Source organism: Pezoporus wallicus, unplaced genomic scaffold, assembly GCF_028554395.1.
Source record: "Pezoporus wallicus isolate ANWC-B61680 ecotype Strahan unplaced genomic scaffold, APGP_CSIRO_Pwel_v1 contig_5116, whole genome shotgun sequence".
NCBI classification, from domain to species: Eukaryota; Metazoa; Chordata; class Aves; order Psittaciformes; family Psittacidae; genus Pezoporus; species Pezoporus wallicus.
Genome location: NW_026642000.1, coordinates 466,926 through 485,224, shown reverse-complemented (window position 1 = coordinate 485,224; position 18,299 = coordinate 466,926). Strand labels below are relative to the sequence as shown.

Genomic DNA, 18,299 nt, shown 5'->3' with positions numbered 1-18,299 from the left:
AATCTGAAAGCCCGAAGAGAAGGATTTTGAGTGTCTTTTAGCTAGCAATGTGTTCAGAAATCTTTTATCATTAATTTAGCAGTTTCCTAGAACCTATTCAATAAAATACTATCCAAGTCCCACCATTAGGACAGTAGTTAGAAAATCATAAAGCGGATTATCTGCAAATCAGTCATAACAGAACAATTTTGTGAAATAAGCAAAGGAAGGATGTCCTTGTTCAAGTAATTTATGAAATAATATCAAATAGCTGATTTACAAATGTCACAGCAAACATCTGGCCTCTCCTCAGAATACCTTGTGTCCTATTCTACAGCTCTGCAAACAAAGAATGCTCCTCACATAATTGCCACTAATTAGGATACTGAAATTATTAAATCCTACTGCACAAGGAAGCCACTCTTTGTCATTCATATCCTGGCACATTTAAACTAAAAGGGTAATAAAGACTCTCCACAAGGGCTTCTCAGATGCCCTAACATCACCTGAAGCCAGAGAAAGGGAGTAGAGCCAAGAAACAAACAAGTTCTAGAAAACTGGTTGAACTGCTCAGATTAACCAAACACTGGCAAATGCTGCTGATACTAGATACATGGGCTGAACAAGGCCACAAGCAACCTTATTTGACCCAAGAGATGCCCCTGCTTTGAGTAGGTAAGACTAGACACCCCTTAAGGTCCTGTCCAACCTAAATTATCCCATGATCTCATAATGTAAATTACCTGTTGTGTCAATACCCCAATTTCTCAAACTCTTCTTCCTTGAATCCAAAACTCATAGGCTAACAGCAGCCAAGGTAGCTACACCTGTCCAGCTTCTACCATAGCGTTTGCTTTTTCTTTCTTAGCTCCTTACATATTCTTTTCAGCCTCTCTGCTTCCTATTTTAGATATTACTCATTGGAGCAGCATCTTTAGACCTTTGGGTTTTCACCAGTGTCTGGCCACTAGTTTGCTCCAGGCTTCTAGCCTGATGTAGGGCCTATCCTAACATGTGTTCCCTAAAGTACTTCCCATAGATTCCCTGCAGAGATGAGTCTTCCACATAAACCACTGTGAAAGTAGGAGAACAGGAGGCCTCGAACACACAGAAACATCTTGTGAACCTTGCAAATGAAAAAGAAAGACCGGAAAGAAACGTGATAGGTTCTACCTTCAGAGTTTCAAATTTCTAATGTATTATTCATAACTATGTGTAAAACCATTTTTGTAAACATTTTATAGTCCATAATGTCCCCTATAAAAACAAACAAAAGCTGCAGTAGTACGCAACAGAGTAGGTTATGGGAGGTTACACAGCCATCATGTCTGAATAGTGAAAGCTATGACTACCATTTATCAAATTGGCACTGAAGTAATCTTAACATAAACTCAGCGTGGGAGGAGAGGCAGACAATAAAATAATACAACGCTTTGCACTTTGGTGGCATAAGCTGAAGATCTCCATCTCTTTTAAAACACACAATTTAGCTTCCAGCCTGGAGAGCAATAATTAATAGTTCTGTCGTCTCTTGTGCCACTGACTCACCACAAAAAGTTGAGGGCGATCTGCACCTTGCTGCAAAGCAAGCTTGTACCACTGGTCATGACAGTGCCCACTTTCAATTAGCACCCAGAAAGCATAGCCACTCAACTCCCTATGACCTAAACAAAACCTTGGACCAAAGCTCCCTAGCCTTCTCTGGAGGCAGGACTTGTCCATAAATGACTAAGGTCACTCTATGGTCATGAGGAGAGTGCTAGGAACACGTGTCCTAGGCTGGTGTTGTCCCACAAAACTTTATACACCTCTTCCAAAGTCCACGAAAATATCCCTTGAAAACAACTTCAATAAATTTTGATTTGGGCATTTAAAAAGGAAAATCTGTCTAACAAAGCTTGAAGGTAAAACTAACACCCAGAGACCCAAAACACATGGCATCTACTATACTTCATAGTCAGCAGCACAGTTCCATCAGGTTCTGGCTTTGCTATTAACTGAGGCTGACAGACCAATTCACCCTCAGTGATTGATTTAAGTGAGGGACTAATGTGGCCAAGTGGCTTGAAGTTCTGTCATCTTTTGTTGCACATGGACATGCTTTTTTTCAGCAGGCAGAACTGGCTGAACAATGAGACACACATGTATCAGCTATGAGCATGAGCGGCTGTCAGCTAGGGCAGAGTTGATCTGCAGTTTACATTGGGATCCAGAGAACCCTCAAGTGACCTTTATTAGGATGATATGTTAGTCATGTTTCACAGTATTTCCAATTCAATCATCAATTAATCATTCATGTAAGAGAAAGATGTGATAGGGTATTTTATAGTCTTCTGTTAAATGTAAAAACATTTTATCCAAAGACAGTTGAAAATCAACATGCAAGATGTGTGCTAATATCATACTCTGCGTGCATGTGTACATGTGTGTTTATAAAGTATCCTCTTACTGAAAATATGCCAGAGTGCAAAGCTGTAAATAACCATATGAAAAGTTGTGCTAATTCAGAGTGACACTGCAACATGGGAGGTTTCTAAGTAATAAAGAACACGTGGGGAAGCATGTTGATAGTGAAACTTCCAGCCTTGCATTTTGAACGTGGTGCTTTGAGGCCAGGGAGTAGTTCTGGGAAGAAACAGGTAAGATCTGGAGATTAAAAGTAGCAAATTGCTTGACAGGAGAAATAAAAAGGTGCAGCAGAATTACTAATTACAAACTTGTGCAGCAGCCTGGCCTCTCACAACGCACAGCTTTCAGGGGTGGTATCCCGTCACAAATACAGGGAAAGGAGGGTCCTTTCCTTAGAAGATGACATTCAAGATGAGGATGACTGAAGAAATGAGACAGATGTAGGAGCATGTGAAGGACCATGCCTGAGAAGCCTTACCTTGCCTTACAGCAGCTGCCAAAACAGGAAACAGCAAAGAAACATCAAGAAACTCTACAATAAAGGAACAATCTGCCCCCAGTGGAAGGTTTGCTTTTCCTAACCTAACCACTGGCAGTTAAAGGCTGATAAATAATTTGATGTATAAAGGCTAAGATATCTTCTTAATTTTGTGTTTGTTCACTGCTAAGTTAATGTTCTAACTATCCATAATAAACAGTTAATCCTTTTTGAAGGATTAACCTCTTGATAGTAACAACGAAATGAATCAAATCACAATACATTTTGCATGCAAGTAAGTTTACATTGTGTGTCAGTTTCAGTGTCACTTTGCACATTCTATATATAATTAGTTCATCAAGTGTTTACCTCCCACTAGCTACACCTTATTTCTGTCCACATCCCCACACACAGTCTTGTCTTTCAGGGCCCTCTGGATTGGCAGCTGGATTGAGAGTTCACATGTACTTGCAAGGCAGCATTTAGAGCCAAACAGAGACTTCAGGAGATGGGTGCTGTATTCTGTAAAATGCTGTGTGCCCTCTACGCATTTACTTGCCCTCTATGCATTTACTTCTTAGGAATCATAAGGACACAGGTCAAGCTCTTTTGAAGATATACCTCACCAGTCTAAGCACTCAGCACACGCACAGACAAAATTTCAGATCCTACAGCAAAATCTTCACAAGGCCACATCAGCAGATGTGCATACCCCAGTCCTCACCAGCCAGGGCCAGCTTGGTAACAGGAAGAGCTGATGATGACTGTGGGTGAAATGCCCATCCATTCCCTCCTGGAGGGCCCTAGCTCACAGCCATAGCTACAGCCTGGCAAAGCAAACAGGTAGCCACTGGTCAGCCAGCTCTGGACTACCAGGATTACCGGCTTTCGTCACACAAAGTGCTCCATGGACACTTTGTGAAATGTGGCAGGGGGCATAATTCCCTTTTCCGTGTGGCCTCAAGGGGCAGGATGGCACTGTTGGAGCCACTGATGCTTCTAGACAGTGTCACTGGGGAGGGCTGGACTCCAGGCAGTATATAGCTTCCCAACAAGGGTCACTGTCCCATACAGGGACCAGAGAACCTCTCTCTCTTACAGCAAAGACCCGTGCTCAGCTGCCAAGCCCAGCCCAGCCCAGGACTGCAGCAGTGCTGGGGCTGGTGAGGGGGGTGCTGACGGGCCTGCCTCACAAGTCCGTGGGAGCAGGGTCACATCCCTGGAGAAAGCCAACCACCAGCTCACTTCCCACACACACCACCTGCCGCCAACACATAGGGGCGCCCTGTGAGGAAGGGAAGAGAAAACGATTTGGAAAACGTCTTCCTTGCTTGCTCCCCTGAATGCTAATCAGCGGCGCCGGCTAAAAATACCAAGCAAGGCTGGCGTGCGCACGGCAGAAGGGAAAAATGGGGGAGCTTGAGGCTCCAGCTTCCCGGAAGGAAAAGGAAAAGGAGAGGAAGAGCCTCCCCTGGTCCCCCTCCCTGCCTGGATCGCGGTTGCCGGCACAGTCACGGATCCTGCTGTTCCTTTCCTAGGCTGAGGTTCCCATCGCTGCTTCGGGAAGCCATCCCGAGTACTCGCCGCTGAGCCACTGGCCACCCCGTGCCGTGCCAGGTTGCAACCACCCCTGTATCACCGGCTCCCCGCTGCCCGGGCTGCAGGCGCTCCCGGATGGGAGGTTCCGGGGGCGCAGTTGCCGCCGACCCCCGCTGCCCGCAGAGGGGAGTGAGTGGCCCTGGCGGAAGCTCCGCAACGGGGCTCGCCGACAGAGCACACAGCAGAGAGGGGTGAGGGGTCCGCCGCAGACGCGGAGGGCTTGCTCCGCTGCATCAGAGCCGCCGGCACATCGCAGCACACTGACAGGGATGCACGATGGCTCTAGCAAGAGCAAGAGCTAAATAAATAAATAGACAAGTAAATTGATTGATCGGAGAGAGATGGAGGGAGGGAGGGCGGGAGGCAGCATTCCGCATCGAAACAAGTGGGAGGTTGCAGACCCTGCCACCCCCCGTCCGAACTGCCTCTGCTTCCCGGAGGGGAGCCGTCCCGGGGGCGGCCTGCGGTACCCCCGTGCCACGAGGGGAGGGGCTGGGATTTCGGCCTTGCCCCCCCCCCCCCCCCCCTTCCCCCCGGACGAGATGGGCTGAGCTGGGGGTCGCCGTGTTGGGCCGACGGGCCGCCCCCTTTCCCCGGCGTCCCCCCGCCCGCCGCGGCTCCATCCATAATTAATCGCCTCCCCGCAGCCGCCGCGATAAGAGAGGGCGGGCGGGGACGAGGAGGCGGCGGCGGCCGGGAGGCGGTGGGGGGAGCGTGTGAGCTCGCCGCGCCCGGCTCACTGCGGCCGGCGGCTGCCTGCCGTGCGGAGCGAAGCGGAGCCCAGCCGCCCCGTCGGGGAGCGCCGCGGTCGCATGGCCGCGCCGCGCCGCGCCGCCGCCGCCGCTGCGGGGCCAGGGGGGGCCGCGGAAGGAGGATGAGGCGGGCGGCGGGGAGGCGGCGGCGGCGGCGGCGCGGAGGATGAAGTGGAGCGTGCGGGGAGCCTGCGCCGCGCTCTCCAGCTGCCTCCTGCTCGCCTGCGCCCTCAGCGCCGCCGCCGTGGGCCTCAAGTGTTTCTCGCTGGGCTCCGAGCTGAAGGGCGAGCCCTTCCGCCTGGGCACCGCCGCCGGAGCCTTCTACTCGGGGCTGCTGCTGGCCGCCGGACTCTCGCTGCTCGCCGCTGCGCTGCTCTGCTGTCGTCCGCCCGACGAGGCACCCGCGGCACCGGCTCCAGCCCCAGCCGCTGCACCGGCCCTGACCCCGGCTCTGGCCTCGGACCCGGCCGGGGACCCGGACCCGGCGGGAGGCGGCACCGGCGGGGGGGAGGCGGCGGCCGCACCGTCGGGGCCAGTGGAGAAGGCGCCGCCCGGGGGGCGGCAGAACTTCCTGCTGCTGGGGGTGCTGGTGTTCATGCTGGGCGTGCTGAGCGCCTTCGCCGGCGCCGTCATCGACGGCGACACCGTGTCGCTGGTGGAGAGGAAGTACTCGCACTACTGTCTGCTTCAGACCGGCGGCGCGGCCCGCCCGCGGAGCGGCCCAGCGGTCCCCGACGGCTCTGCCGTGGCGCTCCGCTGCCAGAAGCTCCGGGACTACCAGCAAGGCTTGGTGCTCTCCACCGTCTTCAACGCGCTGGAGTGCCTCCTGGGCCTGCTTAACCTGCTCCTCGTCAAAAACTATAAGGCCTCGCAGCAGCGCGGACGCCGGAGGCGCCGGCGTCGAGCGGCCCCAGCGGCTGCAGCGGCGGCAAGCGGGAGGCGGCGGCGGCGGCGGGGCGGCCCCTGCGGCGGCGGCGGTGGCGGTGGCGGGCGGCGGGCGCCCCGCCACAGCCAGGGCTCCCTCTTCTCCGGCGGCGAGCCCGAGCTCAGCCCCGGGGATTGCCCCTTCCAGGCCGTGTCGTACATCAACGTGGGCGTCTTCCACGTCTTCGACGAGGCTGGCGTGGAGGTGCACTGCGGCGGGCATCCCTCCGTCGAGCTTCCTGGCTACTCGCCCATGGACCCCGAGCTCAACGCCTCCTACCCCTATTGCTACCCGCTGCCCAGCGAGCAGCCGCCGGCCTACGAGGAGATCTACCCCAGGGAGCCCTGCGCCCACGGCACCTAGCGCCCACCGCCGGCGGGACCCCTTACTGCCAGCCCGGCCCTTGGCTCTCTGTGGCAGCCGGAGCGGGACCGGGCGGCGGAACGGACCGGGAGCGGGTCCGCCAGCTCCTCTCAGACGCGGGGCCCGGGGACGGCCATCGCACCACCGACGGGACGGGTCTTGGGCAGGTGCCGCCGTGCCTCTGGCTCTGCGGAAGCTTCTCCCCTCTCCCTCCCTGCTGTCCTCTTCCTTCTCCCCACTCCGTCCCACCGGCCCCTCCGTCCGCCGGCGGCTGAATTTTCCGAAGGCTGCGCAAGAAGCGCCGAAGGGTTGGTTCCTCCCGCTGCCTCTCCTCCGTAGCCAAGTTTAGTTCCCTTCAAAGTGATTCATCAGTCTCCAGCTTTAGCAGTCCAGAGTTACCCATTTATGATAACCAGCCAGTGTAAGGAAAAGGCGTCATGAAGCTTCTTTACCTCTCAAAAGAGCTAAATTTCTAAACAACGCAGAGACATTTGTGTCACGTTTACTAGAGATGTATTGGGGATCTTTAACGTTTACACTACTCCTTGGGAGAATTGAGTTCTGTTTTAAGATTTAGTGAGTTAAAACATTCATTGGTCTTGTAAGATGCACATTGAGAAAAACCTGCACTTTGAAAAAGAAACAGGAAAAAAAAAATCAACGTTTTTGTACACTAATGTGCCTGCTTTTGTTGATAACTTCTTACTGTAAAAGCTTTCAGAAGTCTATAGTGAAAATGTTTGGTAAATTCACTGCAGTTTAAAATCGATGATTAGTTCCTTTACTAACACAACTGAGATGTTGCTAGGATATGGCAGTTAAAAGGAAGTCCAAATGTCATACACATTCCTTTTTGTAAACAGGTTCTGTGTTTTTAATGCAAGGCAGGATTTATTTTTGTTTTACACAGGTGAAGGGTTTAATTCTATTTTGTACAACTACATGGTTTACCTTGTAATGAGTTCCATTTTACCTGTTACAATTCATCAATCTGGTAAGCTTGAATATTAAAAGTTTTATTTGAAATATATGTATTGTAAAACAGCCTTAACTGGTGCAATGGTCAGTTTTAAAGGAAAAAAAAACAACAACCCAACAACAACAAAAACAACAACAACAACAAAAAGATAAACCATCTTGGAAGACATCTTCCAAATGAGTTTCAAAACAATATTTAATACTCCTATAACAAAGCAAGTATTTTCTTCCTCTTCTTTTTTTTTTTTTTAATGGTCACTTTAATTCCTGAAAGGGAGGGTGGTATGGTGAAATAATGGGATGGTATGCTGTTAACTCTTTCTTAGTTTAGAGGTATTGAAAAAGCTATATGCAAAGGGAAAAACTGCCAAATCCTTTTGGATTCTGCTGTGGAATGCCAGTAACTGCTAGTGCAGGAAAGTGCTACTTAAAGGGAAGAGATACGGCATATTTCATCACATCATTCAAGAATAAGTAAAGGCTTAATTTCATGTTCCACAAAGAACCAAAAGCAAATTTTCAGGTTGCTTTTGGTTCAGTATCCCCTCCCCCAATTACAGCATACTGAAATGAAGTATTACAAAATAACCTTTCCCTTTCTGTTAATCTTGTGTTTGGAGCCTGCTGCATAATGCCAGTGTATCGGTTATCCAGAGGCAGAGAGAGTGAAGGGAGTGAAAAGTTACAGTGTGTTTCTGTGGTCGACGGAAAATCATATTTAAATTTTTAGCTTCAGAGAGACTGACGTAATTTACAGCCTTAGAATTGGATAGAGGAGAGTTTAGCCCAAAAATATTAAAATCTCTGCACTGTTTTGTTTTCTAAAGTGTTTTGACTTGCACACTCTGTATAATCTAAAATGCAGAATGCCTGAGAAGTCTTAAAATTGCAAAGTGAAGTCTGTGAAGCTCACAGTCAAAGCTCTAATCTAGAGGAGACAGTTAAAAGCAGCATTGCCAATTTGCCAAGTAGTTCTAAATAGCAGAAATTTAAGACACAGCTCTTTCTGGCCAACAGATTTCTTGTGCAGAACGTCAGCCTAAAACATATGCCCTAGCTAAGTCCCATTTTAGTACTGAAGATAGGTTTTATGCTGGCTCTCTGCAGATGCATTTCCTTAACCCTTTACAGGGAAGTGACTGGGAAGTCCTGAAGACTTTACCTTTAATACTAACTTAGGCACAAAACTAATCCTGTAACGTACTGTATTGTTCGTACAGGGGAATTTGCAAAATGAATAACTAAAGCAAGGAGGCAAAAGTTCTCATGTAAGTCTCCAATTAGAGGAGTTAATGAGACAGCATAGTACCCTGTACTGAGTTTAACGGAAACTGCTAGGCTGCAGGGTGATTTTGGAAAACAGGCCAGCTGGGTGCCTAAATACAGACACAGAAGTGTAATAATAGTTGTTGGCTTTAAGAAGATTGGCTATATACATTGTAGTTCATGGAAGCTGTATCTTGATTTTACTTAAGGAATTGATTTTTGACATAAAAAGACAGTGTTTTACTTAAGATAACTATTTTAGGAATCATGAACTAGACAGTTCTGAAACTCCAGATGTTCCAAAGATCAGTGCTCAGGGAAATAAATGGAAAGTCAAGAAAGCTACCTATTATACTCAATTGTTTAAATGTAAACAATTTTAAACTATAAATTTTTAAGATTGTTGAATTCATAACTTTTTTTTTTATATATATTTGGTTGTGTATGCACGTGTGTAAGTGTGTGTTTTATTTAAGTCTGCTCAGAATGCTATTGAATTAGGACATTTATTTGTGGTTCACTTTTAGTTCCTGAATTTCTGCTTTTTCTTCATTTGGGCTTTTATGTCCCATAGTAGTTTAATTTAGTGGTGGACAGATTGCCAGAATAATGTTCAAGTTGGACTCCCACAGAAGCCAGTAGGCATCATTTCATTGACTTCAGTGGGTCTGGGTACCTACTCTAAATAATCTTTAAAGTAATGTGGATCTTCTGGCATGACAGGATGCAGCAGTGGCATATTAGTTCTCAGTTATTTATTTGTATGGACAGCAGTATTAAGGGAGGTCACCTATGGTATTATACATATTTAAAAAAAAAAATGGAAAAAAAATATAAATTGACAGCAAATTGACTGAACAAGCCGTGTTTTCTTAAAGATGGTATACAAGTGTTTCAGGTATCTGGTGACTAACTTTTCTGATAAAACACCACACGTATTTATTTCTCAGTGAGAAGAAACTTATAAATACATGATTCAAGATGAAGCTTCACAGGCATAATTGCAGTATTGTGAAGCCATTTTTAGTAAACCTGAATCATCACTCTGTCTTCTGAGCAGTAATGTTAGAGTGTATAAACCGTACTGTGACAAAATTGAAAATAGGCTGGTGTGGGAAGCATTGGAGCTTAGGTTACTTGCCTGAGAGGATTCATACTGTCCCTTTATTTTCCATGCCCCATCACATGATTGTCAAGGCAAATGCAAGCCTGATCGATTCATGTCACTGGACGATGTTAACTGCAAGGCTTATGCCTTAAGTAGCAAAACCAGGGAGCATGGAAGAGAAACATCGTGTATGTGCTATCAAATCTCCATTTTGCTTAGCTGAAATAACAAGACTGCTTTTTGCCCCGTAGCTTGTTGTTTCAGTTTGCTTAGAGCATTACTTGCATCTGTTCAAAGAGAGGAAAGAACAGATGCAATACTGCTGTTTTGGTCACAGCAGAGTACTGATTTGCTAGCAGACTGTTCCCAGCTTTCCCATCCCTTTTGCAGGTAATAGCAGTTAGTCAAGGGATGAAATGGTGGAAAATCAAGTCTGCAGTCTTTGATGCAACATGCTCCCTTCATGTGGAAAAACATATTCCCACCAGCCTATTAGCAATTCACATTAATTATTTTCACACTCAAACATTCTTGCTTAAATCTGTTACTTAGACTTTGCATTGTAATTGACAGACAGAATATATATGAATCTAAAAACAGGGGAAAAAAGGATGTTAGAAGGAAATTGGATTAAAGTAGTACAGATTTTACTCAAAAGTTTGATTTCACTGTAGGACTTCTTTGGTTCACCAAAAAGCGCTATGGTGGCTGGTATAACTTAGATATATTTCAGACATACTGTTTAATCATCAGAAAAGGTTTCTGAATGTTCACATGAGTATGGCAATCTGTTTCTGCTTTTGGACATAGTACATATGAAAACCTTTTCTTCATTTTGGCATTTAATCTGAGATTGATCCTCAAGAAAATGTCAGTAATTGATCTTGTAATTTTAGGATCAATAAAATACATTTTAAAGCACAGCATATCCTATAAGAAAAAGCCTAATGCTCTTCATTTCATATTCTTCATTGTCTTAGATGGATGTTTAATAGTACAACTAAAACTAGGGATTTAATTAGCACTTTTATTATAAAAATGTGTTTTTCAGGAATTTGCAACTTGTACAAGTGGAACCTTGACATAAAATTCCAAGTTTTACTATGAAGTCGAGTCAGTTTCTGTAAGTAAAATATTTCTGAGTTACAGGATTTCCCAATATTTTAGATAAATACAATTAGTAAAAATCTAGCTCTGTTAATTTCGTATTATGGCACTCTTTAAATGTGATAAAAGTTACCCCTCCTTAACTCAGGCTGATATTTCTAATTAAATGCATAAGGGTGAGTAACTCTAACCTTATGGTTACTGTCCAGTTTTTAGATTTCTTCATTACCTCTCAGTACTTAATGGCATATAACCAGTGCTTAGTATATGTTCCAGAATCAGTGTAACACCTGATCTAATAACAGTTCAGCAGGTAAAATGAAGCCCGTAGGCTGATGTCATGCTGGGGAAAAAATCCTCAAGCGCATGTTGCAGCAATTCGGTGTACAGTTTCCTACCCAAAAGGAGGCACTGCCCAAACAAAGTAGCCAGAAGAAATCTGAGAGTTTAAGTTGGGTGCAGGGAGTTTGTATGTTCTATTACAGCAGTTCTTTCTATTATCTCTGGAACTCCTCCCCTGCATAACTTCCTAACAGCGAAATCCATAAATTGGTGTTCTAAAAAATTGATTAAAATCACTGCTTTACTTTCTGCAGGCCAGCTGTGCTATGTACTTTTTACCCAATATTCAGGCACCTGGTGAAGTTCTGCTGAAGTTTATAGGTAGGTCACCATGATGCCATCCTAGATCATCTCAGACTGAAGATCAAGTCATTTAAGAAGCCCATAAGACTGTCCTAAGAAAAGTGTATTTTCCTTTACAGAGGAAAAAAAAACAAACCAGCAACTGATGTCATCTTTCATTCCTTCTTCAGATCCAGCTGCCTTAAACTTCACTGAGTTCGCCCTGAGGCAGGAGTGGAGATGACACTGCAGACTGCTACTCTTTCACTTACTGAGTTTTAGATACCTGGAAGACCTCCATAAGTTTTATGGAAGCAAACACTTCCAGTGAAAACAAAACAAAACAAAACAAACAGCCCACATACAAAATGGCTCTGACTCAAAACCAGGTAAGAAAATTCAATGTCCTGAGTGAAACTATCCAGTCACGATACAATCTAGCAGAAGTCCATAGTGTTTCACTTCTGGATTTCTACTGGCATTGTTCTGTCTACTGGGGATATCAGGAAGTTCATTTCATGGTCTTTGCAAAAGGATAATCTGTTTCACTACAGCACATAAGGATTAAACACCTACTAAAGACTACAAGCATCCTCAGTAGTTGGTCTCCGTGGCCATTGTTAGCAGAGGATAAAAGTGAAGTGTAGGAGGAGAAAAAGCTTACTGTCATACTCTTGGTGGGTTCAGAAGACTACACATTCCAAAACATTCATTGGTTTTATATTAAGACACTGGATCTGGTCATGGGAGGATACCTGTAAGAACTAAAAGGATTATTTTCCAGGCATATATTTTTGGAAATCTAATACTTGGGTTTAGAGAAGGTTCCTTCAGAATTTTCTTTTCCTCGCAGATTCTACATTTTAAATGAAAGCTCATGTCACAAAAATACACAGTGAAATGTCCAGACACTTAAGTTGTTACATTTAAGGAAATTGAGTAGACCTTTCCTACAAATTACAGAGTACCACCAGTTCCTATACACCAATTCCTATTCCCTTGTTCATGTAAGGGATTTGGCATGTGGTGTGGTTGGGGCCTTATATACCATTATCCAAATTCTGCCATTTCCTCATAAATGGAAGAGGCGACAGAATAAAGTTTTACTATAGAAAAGAAACTTCTAGATTATGATATCCGGTCCCAGGCAACCAGACAGTCATGGATATTGGATGAGCTACATACAGTCTTAAGGTGTATGTAACTGCCATGTATTCAAGATAAAAATGAATGTTCTCATTCAAGGGATTGTTAGCTGTGGAACCGAGTAGAGGCTCAACTTTCTAGCTCTAGGCCAAACAGCTCCTAGAAACATGGGAAAGACCTACCTACCAAGAGGTCAGGCTTGCACTAGAAAGGAGAGGGCCACCAAGAAATTTCTACTTTGTTGCATTTTAGAATACCTACCTTTTCCTGAATGACCCAGAAGCTACCAGCTCATACAGATCATCTAAATTGTATGCGAGTGTTGCAAACTACTCAGTCTCCAAATCTTTCCTTTTTTCTCCTTTTTTTTTTTGTGTTGGTATATAAAATCAAGAGCCATGTTAATTCCAGAAGCAGTACCCGCTGACCTGAGCAGTCAAAATTACTAGTAACTGAAAAATTACTACCGCCAAAGAAGACTGCAGCATTGAGAAAATTATATACTGGGGAAAAGATAATAATCAGAAGGAAAGAAATATAGATACACCACTTTGTGAAACTGTTGCTAAGAAATATGGTTTGTTATGCTGAATGGAACAGAAGGGTGCTCCTCTCAACAAACTGGGAGCAGATAGCTGCACAGAAATGCATTTGGCAGGCAGAGAGTGTTCCTCTTCAGTTAAGTCCTTGGAGAGGTACCAAAAAATATTGTAAGGCATCACCATCATCATCCAAGCTTACCTGGACCATTGTTTAATGCATTAAGCTTCATGTTCCCATATGCAGTGGACCATATGCTGTTTTACCTTGCCAGTGGGAACAAGGACCTATCTCTTGTGTCACCACTAAGCCAGCATATGCTGGACACATGGATGCACTGTGGCACTGTTCTGTGTGTGTGTTGAGAGAAGGTAAGGCAAGGTATGCTGCAGCCCAGGTGAAACACTGTCCTGTGTTACAGGATGGGGAAGGCAGGCTGCTGTCATGATGCCAGGGCTCCAGACTTGTTACACAGTGGTCTTGGATGTGGAGAGGCCTAGGCTGCATGTGGGGAGCTGCTCCTGGGTCACTTCTGCAAAAGCAAAATGCCCAAGTGGAATGGGGAGAGAAGGACTGTCTTTATTGCCCCATAAGCGAAAGGAAAGTGATCAAATTGCAGATCTTCCCAACAGATGTGTTAAGTACTGTCTTGTGTTCAATTTTCATCCTTTGCTCCCCCTCACAGTTCTCCAGAGGAGCAATGTGCACACAGGCTTAGGATGGCAAAGTGCATACTCCCTACTGCCTCTGTGCTTAGGGGAAGAGTCTGACAATGGTGTGCTGAATTATTAAATCATATGGTGAAGCAGTAAATAGAAATGAGCAGCAAGGCATGAAAAAACTTTGCCTGTGTCCCATGTTTGGCATATTACAAGGGCTCTATAATGCTCTGGGCTGTTCTTTGCTGAAGACTGTGGCAGTTCTTATCTGCCTAAGGTCTGCAAGATCCAGAGCTCCAAGAATGAGGATTCCTGTTCAAAGTTTTCCTGAACAGATCCGTCCCAAGTCAAAAAGCAACCCTGGCCCTGTTTTAGTAAATGCATCTCAACATTCAAGCATGAAAAGAAAAAGTATAAACAGGGCAGAACTGTTCGTTCATTCATAGATCATTAATTTTTCATCAAGGACAGCAAAAAGACAAACATTAGTGTTAACATCTCCGATCCAGAGAATTGCTTCATTTTAAGAGGATCTGAAGCTGAATGATAAGGAAGCAGCAGAAGGTAGTTACACTAAAGGAAAATGGATATTTCACAAGTCTGCTGTCACACTGTTCATGATGTGCAGCAGAGACTAACAATAGCAGAAATTTCAGCTTGCTTTACATATGCGGCTGGAAATCTCCCGATGACTATTTAAAAACTATTTTATACATGACTAGACTAGACTTGCAGCCCAGTACTTACTGTGTTCATGTGAATCATACTGAGATTTTTTAGTCTGGTGTGTATACACTAAAATGTGCGGTTGTGGATGATGACCATCTTCATTAGCTAGGTCACTGCCACTGATGAGGCAAACTCACCCATTCTCTTTGGTACTGCTGCAGAGCAGGAGAGCACTGCGACTCAGAGACTAAATCTCAGCAGAAGCGCATGCACTTCCAGCACCATGGAGCCTCAGCTGACTCTTCCCCAGTCACACTCCATGTGGGACCCCAGTAAAACCTGCAGGTCCATGGACAAGAAGGTACCACAACACTTGCACAGGTCTCAAGAAGGACCTGTGCAAAGAGAAAGAAGAGGCAAGAGGAGGGCAGCTGAGATCTTCAGCTTCTTGCCTTACCTTCAGGCCAGTGAGACACTTGGTAGCAGAGGCCCTCCGCACGCCACAGGGCACAGCACACCAGGAGGCCAGGTGCCACAAGAAATGCCTTTCTTCTCCAAAGGAGTTAACAGACCACACAGAAGAGAAACTAAAGCACTCATATCCCTAACTTACAGAGCTGCACAGTTTGAAACAGAGGGTCATGGTGCTGTGCTGTCATCCTTGTGATCTGCACCCCCTACAGCTGATCATCTGATGCTCAGCCATACATGGGGTAGTAGGGGTACTGGGATGGAATTCACACATTTAACCACTTAAATTAAGCACAGATGGACTAGCCAAGAAGCAGAGATGGAGTTAAAACACACAGAAGCAACTTTATTCTCACCCTGCCCTGAACACATACCTGGAGAACTTCAATAGGTAGGGAAGTTGGGGTGAGGAAGTTTTAATTGCATCAAGTGGAAAGAAAACCACACTTTACAGTGGAAATGTCCACGTATTCCCCCCCAAAAATGGACATCTTGTTACAACAACACGGAAACCCACAAGAACTTTCCAAGAAAGGTAGCTCAAGTGTAGAAATCCAACTAAAAACCACAGAGTTAAGCTGAGCTCTTAAAATTTCACACCTCTTCCTTCTTTTGGAACAGTCATGTCAATGTGTTCTTTACTTTTTCAGCTCCAGCTCTCAGGCAAGATAGAAGCTGGTAAGAGGCAGACACTGATAAAGGCTGTACTGGCAAAGTGTCAGGTAAAGGAAAACCAATTTTACATTTTTGCTCTGACAAGAGAGGACAATATATTCTAGCCTGGAAGCTTAGATGGCAGAGGCAGCAGTGATTAATTGCTCTAATTAGAGCTCCAAATAGGAGAGAGAGAGTTTCCTGAGCTACTGCATGCTAAATTTCCTCATTTCTATGAATAACTGTATTGCTCAGAGGACATGGGCATCAAAGTGCATTTCCAGAACAAACATTTACCACTTCCACTTAGAAATACCACTAGAACCTCAACACAAATAACTAATGCAAAGAGACAACAGGGTATTCCTGCACCTGGGAGGCAGCATAATAGTCCGCTTCAGCTGCTTCCCAAAGGAGCACCATAAACGCTTGCATGGGCAACTGTACTAAAAATCGGTGTGTGGCTGGGCTACCACACCACCACTTGCTGGTTTCAGTGAACCACCGAGTTCTGCTGGCCACTAACTAGTCTCTCTAACAGGAGAGTTTTTGGCAACAGGGCTGGTATTGTGATCTTTTTGTGCTCTTCACTGAGGCTTGTTCCCTTCCACCCCAACCTCCCTTTCAGACAGCACCAACCTTTTTGCCACCAGTGGGTAAATGTCAAGTCTTGATTCCGACATCTGTGATGAGGACAAATGTAAACAATACCACTGCAGTCAATAGAATTACACTAAAAACTGCCTCTTTCCATCAGAAGGGGAGCAGAGCATGCAAATTGCTGACTGTCAGCTTTGTCAAATACCTTATGGGAAATTCTGAATGCATTTCTTAAAAAAAAAAAAAAAAAGAAAAAAAAAAAGGATGGAAGATGTTAAAAAAAAAAACAGCCAAAAAAACCCCCTAAACATTTTAGTTGGAATATATCCTACACAGTCCGGGAGTCAGCCAACTTTAGCAACGCTCTTCTGTCATATACAGAAAAAGCTTTTGCTTCAGCTGAGTCCAGCTGCCTCTTACTGACAATCAGATGTACTGGCACATCTAATCTGGATTGTGGCCATCTACAAGTAGCTAGAAGCACACAAGTAATAAGGGTTCATCACTGCACACTGATTTATAAGAGGAGGGCAGTGAGGTGCATATGTCTATTATTTTTCTTCTGGTGTTTGTTTGAACTGCCCTAATAAAAAGCACTGATAGAGGCCATCGGGAGAGGAGGTACTTAGCGTAGGTGCATGCCAGCAGCACTTCAGTCTGTAAGTACTAGGCTCCTTTCACTGCCTGTGCATGTCAGAGGAGTCTCTACAGTGCTACATCACCAGAGAGCTGGCCATCTGAGCTGCAGAGGATTGCAGGCTGGTCTTAGAAATGTTCCTGCCAGTGAAGCAAAGCAGAACAGAAATACGCAAAACAAGATCCACTGCTGATTGTACCCTCTCATTTGTATGCTTAATACTCTGTCAGTAATGAATCATCAGCCGAAGTTCTGCTCAGCTCATCATGGCTGCAAATGCTGCATAGTACTGAACTGTGAGGGACATGAATTCATCTCCAAATGACCATGCACAGGGGATGCTGGATGTCCATCAAGCTATCAAAATTTTACCCTGCTGATCTGGGAAGTGGCACAGTATGCAGATACCCATAGAAGAGTTGAATAAAGCAGAGATACTTATACCATGACAAGGTGTCTGCAGTGCAGTGTGCATCTGTGGAAAGCAAATTTTATTCTGCTCTAGTCAGAGTGCTCTAGAAAACAGCAAAATTACCCAGCTAATAGCATACCTCCTTTAGTCAGGAAAACTCTTCTTGTCAAGACATGGAAAGGCAATGCAACCCATGGGGGAAGGGAGTGCTCCATCCTTTTCCAACTGTCAGAACAGTCTATAGGAAAAAACAATGTTTTGGACAAAATGCCTTATATATTCCCCAAGCAGAAAGGCAGGTTCTCTTCCAGGTGTCTTTAGCTCCTGCCTGAACAAGGTGCCTCAAAGTTACATCATGGTGAGCAACAGAAAGGAGCTACCAGTCCCACAGACACCTGCGACTAAATACAAACTCTTTCTCAGCAATCCCATCTCTGGAAGAGGACATGCCTGTGCCTGCCAAGAGCAGAGCTTACATGTGGAGATAACAGTGCAACATGGTGTTTTTCAAAACTTTATGAGGAAAGAGGGGGTTCTTAGCAGTTTGGTTTTGGTTACAGATGTTTATGTGTTAGTCCAGCCAAGCAAAGCAAATTACAGTGCTGGAAGAACTGCAGGGAAACAACCAACTCTCAGAAACTGCCTTCATCTGAAGTTGAACATGAGCAATGTGCACCTTGTCGTGGTGCCTTTTGGGGAAATTGCATCAGGTAAACAAATCTGAGATACAAAGGAAATTAAAGATGCACTGATGGCCTATATAATAAAGTGGGGTTGTACATTTTTGAAATTAAAAATCTAAAATCAAACTTGCAAGGTGACATTTATACATGGAGCTATTTGTCTGCAGTGTCAGTGGTCTTTCAGTTCCTAAAGGACTTTAGTACCTGCTTGTTGCAGAGGGCTGCATGTTGTCTTTGAAA

At 45.2% G+C, this 18,299-nt stretch overlaps 1 protein-coding gene across 1 annotated transcript; it reads left to right on the top strand.

Moving 5' to 3' along the window:
* Positions 1-5,325: 5,325 nt before the first annotated feature.
* Positions 5,326-7,596, top strand: TMEM271 (transmembrane protein 271). Its single transcript, XM_057426481.1, has one exon. It carries the CDS (start codon positions 5,384-5,386, stop codon positions 6,503-6,505), a length of 1,122 nt encoding a protein of 373 aa, XP_057282464.1. The 5' UTR covers positions 5,326-5,383; the 3' UTR covers positions 6,506-7,596.
* Positions 7,597-18,299: the final 10,703 nt, after the last annotated feature.

Coding starts and splice junctions, on each gene's coding strand:
- TMEM271 (XM_057426481.1), top strand. CDS start 5,384: ATGAAGTGGAGCGTGCGGGGAGCCTGCGCCGCGCTCTCCAGCTGCCTC.